Source organism: Puccinia triticina, chromosome 9A, assembly GCF_026914185.1.
Source record: "Puccinia triticina chromosome 9A, complete sequence".
Classification (NCBI taxonomy): Eukaryota; Fungi; Basidiomycota; class Pucciniomycetes; order Pucciniales; family Pucciniaceae; genus Puccinia; species Puccinia triticina.
The window spans coordinates 4,801,166-4,806,212 of record NC_070566.1 but is presented as its reverse complement, the minus strand read 5'-3'; the positions used below and the strand labels follow the sequence as shown (position 1 = coordinate 4,806,212).

Genomic DNA, 5,047 nt, shown 5'->3' with positions numbered 1-5,047 from the left:
TCATATCACGTGGCATCTGGAGCTATGTGACCAGCGTTCGGAGGCACCACATTCGCGCCCAGAATCCTGGGGATCTGTCTCATTTCTAATTTCCCCAACTCCAGGGTGATTTATGAGCTTTGTACAATGATTGGGTGGCTTTTTCTCCTACTAGTTGAGCGCGATGGATTTTCTGGGAGAAATTAACCCTTCATAACTGACAATGGTTGGGAGCAGCTGCCTTTCGGCAACGGTTCCGAGATCCAGATGGCCCGGTTTCCCGACGCATTACAACGAGACCTGGAGGCCGCTGACCAATCCAGCGGTATGCGGCAGCACGCCGATCCGAGCGGGGTAAATTGGTCAGTTGAACACCGCACTTTACAAAACAATGGCGAAGCACCTTGCCGGGAGTCTCAAGCAAGTCACGAAGTGAGTTGGAATTTTAAAAGATCAGAACTGGACAACAGTTATGGATTGTTTTTTCATGGGTTTGGTCTCACTAGAGGCACGAGGTCATTATTGACATTCCCGATGAAGAAGGACGTAGAAGTGGGATCACACCCACAACTAGCTTGCACTCTCATGACCATGGACAAATAGCTTCTCCCAATGAAATTGTTGATAACGGAGTCAACAAAGAGGATGGATCTCAACTCGGCCAAAGCAGTCAAACAGATCACCAAGAATGTTCGATTTGCCTCAGCAATTTCGACTCCGAATCAGACACAATAACCTTGGATTGCAAACACCTGTTTCACAGGCATTGTATCAATTGTTGGCTATACACAGGCTTGCCGCCCCATACCTGCCCAACTTGTCGGGACCCTCTACATCAAGGTGGCCGAACACCACCGGTTCCAGAACATTGCCCCGAAGGCCTACCAGTACGAGAGACAACCGAGGGGTGGTTTGATGTGATAGCTGGGGGAAATATCTGGGAACTCATGTTGTCTATCACTGTTCTGGCTATTATTTTGATTCACATAATTTCAAGACTCTCATCTTAGACTTCTTCTTTCTTTTTTCTGGTCTTCTTACTGCATTTCCAATTCTTTCCTGAAAGTATTCCACAATAGTACAGCTGAATCCCCCGCGCGTTGTGGATTTCAAAATAAGACAAACCCAAGTATAGTAAATTCAGTGAAACATATATGGTGTTCAAAGTTGGTTTGCATAATTTTATGCATGTATAAATCATAAAATCATAAAAATATGTTGGTGAGGAAATTTTGCATTACATAATCAGACAGTCATATCCCCTAAAAAAAGATGTTATGATTTATGCATGCACAAAATTATGCAAACCAACTTTGAACACCATAATAGAATGAAAGATCAAGGGTTCCCCCTAGAAATATACAAAATCACAAAAAAAAGATCAAGGGTTTCCCCTTTACAATAGCTAAAATCCACAAATACAGTCTGCAAAAATTACAAGAACTCAGAAAAAAGAAAAAACAACACTCAGCCCGCTAGCATCAGCAAGCTGATGCACCCGGGCCCACCTTCCATCCCTGTCTAGCAGGGTTAAAAAAAGGTGGGTGGATGGCCCCCAGCGCACTGCATTGAAGGCATTATGCAAAGGGGGGCCAACAAATATTGCCCCTCAGACTGTGCGTGCGCAACAGCGGAGGGGTTGAGACTGACCCCCAACTGGAATTACAGTGTGGAGGACAGCATGGGGATTAAAAGCTTGAAGGTGCCCCCATTTTATAGACAACCTACGCATAGGCCAACTCCCCCCGCAGACCCCTCTTTGCGCTCGCCAACCTGCCAACATCAACTGGCCAACCATTGTCCAGACATCCCGCTCAGCCCTGACCACAGCCAGCTCAACAAACCGGTGCCGCCCAGTTTGGACACAGACACCAACCTGAGCTTGTTGCCAGATTTGAGAAATGACAGGACAAGTTAGGAAAGCAACATGCCCACCCTCAAGACCTCTCCCACCGTGTGCTACTCCACCACGCCCTCCCAGGGCCGCCAGGTGCATCTGCGCCTTCTGTTCCACCAGCCACAACAGAGCCTGGCTGCCAACCCGCGCCCAATAAACTCATGCTCCTTGTCAACCCGTCGCCAGCACACCTTTCCGTAGGCATTGATTTGGCAAAAAACGTAGCAATCTATACCACCCTCTGTCAACACCGCAACAGCTACGCTACGCAAAGCGGGAGCGTAGCAAATTCCAGGTCAGCTTTGCTACGCTGAGGGAAGCGGCCATGCCGCTTCGCTTTTTTGTTCAGGAATAGGGGGTGGGAACCCAGATCATAATAGCGCACTATTTGTAGCGGCAAAGAGCGGGCCACCGCTACGCTAACCACTATAATAGTGGCAAACCTGCTAGATAGCCGCTTTTTAGCGGCTTGGTGCCGCTGAATAGCGAGTTCAGAGCGCTAGTGCGCTTTTCGCTATAATAGCGTTGGGCGCAGGGGGAACAAACATTCATTTCAAAGGGCAGGGGGAAAAAAATGTTATTTCATCTAAGGGGGAAGGAATAGTATTATTTTTATTTCTTGAGGTCAGATTTGAACTTGGGATTTTTGGCCGCCGCGTCCAACAATGCTTGGCAATCTTGAAAGTCACACCGTTACGAATCCAGAGGTGCGAACTGATGCACCTTTCAATTGCTCGAGGGGCCAGAGAGGATGTACAGATGGATATTTTGGGTAAGAAGCTGGTGTCTCAAAGAGGGCAGGGCAGGTTCTGGGCACCGCTTCAGGGTGGTGCATCTTGTGTCCAATCACACATTGTTTGGTGAGACTGCGCCGCGCGCCCGGGATGCACTTTTCAGGCGCTGATAGCGGTAAAGCGTGGTTTCCCCGCTAACAGCGGAGAATAGCGCATTGGTGCGCTACTGCGCTACAGCTTCACTATTTTATGGGTTGGATGATTTTTGCAATGTGTGTTTTGCAATGTCAGTGCATTGCAAACACCGCACAATGTAAAATTGCATATATTCCATTTGTAAATTATTTTTACAATTTGTGCGCTACATAGCACCCATTGTAAATGGACCCGCCGTAAACCTCAATTTGTAAATCCGGCCCCGCAGCCCTATATCATGCAATTTTACCACCTGTGAGGTTACAACTCTCGTTACATAGCGTGTAAATCTACATACACCGTGAACTAAAAATAAATTTGCAACTCAATCTTCACAATCCCTCCGGAATAACCGTCAACGCTCCCTCCGTTAAGCTTAATACTCCAGTATCTCACCCAAGGAGGCCTAGCATTTATCACTGCTGCCCTAAGTAGCGCAGCAACAACCTCGAAACCAACCGGTTCGTCATCAAAAACTGGGTTTAGGTGCCGCAACATCACCAATCGGTCCCTCCCCACTAATTCCCACTTTCCCACCGCCAACTCTATTCACCAACCTTAATAGAGATACATAAAATTATACCCAGCATATTAACCAGGAGATAAGGAGATAACCATATAGATACCCGTCAGATACCCGCAATAAGCTTATTTGTTTGCATTTGGTCATCGGAATCATTTCCCCATGCCCCGCAAGAAAAAAATCTCTGTGCAAATCCTCCATCCCACCCGGCCAATCGACCCTGATCCCCCCACCACGACACCCTCCACACCATCCATTCCCCTAGTACTAACCTCTCCAACCCGGCTAGTGATACCCTCCGGCAAATACCCCCTCCTCAACTATCTGGCGGCCCTGAAGACCCAACATCGGCAGAACCCGAAGACGTCGCCAACTGGCAATTCCCGGTCGCCATGGACCAGGGATTCTCAACTTACATCGACCATGGCTGCGTGTTGGACAGGCAGGGGTATCCCCTATACCCAAATGGATCGACGATATTTGTCCGCCCCATCGACGGCGAGTTTGCAAACTTCGGAGCGGTCGGTTACTCGAAGCGCAGCAGCAATGGCGCCAAGTCGGACAAGTGGCGGGTTATTCAAATTTACTGTCTTGGTGTTCTCCGGTGCAATCAGGACGGGTGTGATTACGCGGGCCCCCCACCGACCGGCCATGGAAAAATAGAGGAGTTCCTCAGCAGGTCAGTTGGATCCAAGGCGTCCCCTATGTGTTCCGCGGCTACCACTGTTCTGATCTTTTTTGGGTCAATTGTGCAGTAACCCAACCTGCAAAGGACTTGCAGGTTGTTGCCCAGGCAAGATTTATTGGGAAAGTTGCTCAGATACACATTGCCGATTTGACTATCACAAAAAAACCGGCTGGGGGCTCCTCCGACACCGTGGCTTCCACAACCATTGATGGCCCTCCTCAAAGAAACCCGACCCATTGGCGAAAAAGGACTTAACAGAGACCGTCAAGAATAACCCAAAGGCCACTGCCCTCCAGCTCAAGGTCTGTATCTTCTATTTCAACTTTATTTGCTTTCCTTCTCTAATCTTTTGCCTGTGGATCGGCATTTCACTTGCTCACTGGACTGGACATTTTTTTTTTGGTCCATCAGATAGGTAATATAACAGCGCCAGGCGAACCTACCACCAGTGTGGTTAACATTCACGAGTCACTGGGGAACTCCGACCGGCTGCGCCATCTTCGCCAACAGATTCTTCAGCAAATGGATTTCGGATCCAGCAAGGGCGGTGATGGTGGCGACAAATTCATGCACGATTTGTTTGAATGGCAATTGTAAGTCCCCTGACTATCTTTTTACTCGGATTATTTGCTCACTGAGAATCCGATTTATTTTGTTGAATACAGGAACGGAATGGATATCATCTCCATTGCTTGCAAGCGTGGCAAAGAGCATATTACGTTCCAGACAAACTGGATGTCACAACGCTTGTTTGATTGTAGCGAGGAGGGCGGGAAACTCTACTCAGGAGGTTTGATCTCGGACGTAACTTACCGATTTTTTGCTTCCAGATATCTCCTTACAACCTCAATGTACTGCGACAACATTGGTCGGTGGATACCAGTCCAGCTGAGCTGGATCCGAGGGCTCAGCGAAGCATATTACACCATCCATTTCTCTATTCTTTTCCGTCAATTCCTGATTCCCTCACTCCTGCAACACAAACGCGAGGGCCTTGCTCAAAGCATCGTCAATTTTGTCAAAAGCCCAGC

At 48.2% G+C, this 5,047-nt stretch overlaps 1 protein-coding gene across 1 annotated transcript; it reads left to right on the top strand.

Annotated features, from left to right (window-relative positions):
* Positions 1-246: 246 nt before the first annotated feature.
* PtA15_9A486 (uncharacterized protein) lies at positions 247-900 on the top strand (the record flags this gene model as incomplete). The annotated part of the gene is made up of 3 exons (XM_053172699.1): positions 247-411; positions 486-669; positions 743-900. The coding sequence occupies 3 exons, from the start codon at positions 247-249 to the stop codon at positions 898-900; spliced, it is 507 nt and encodes a 168-aa protein (XP_053023914.1).
* Positions 901-5,047: the final 4,147 nt, after the last annotated feature.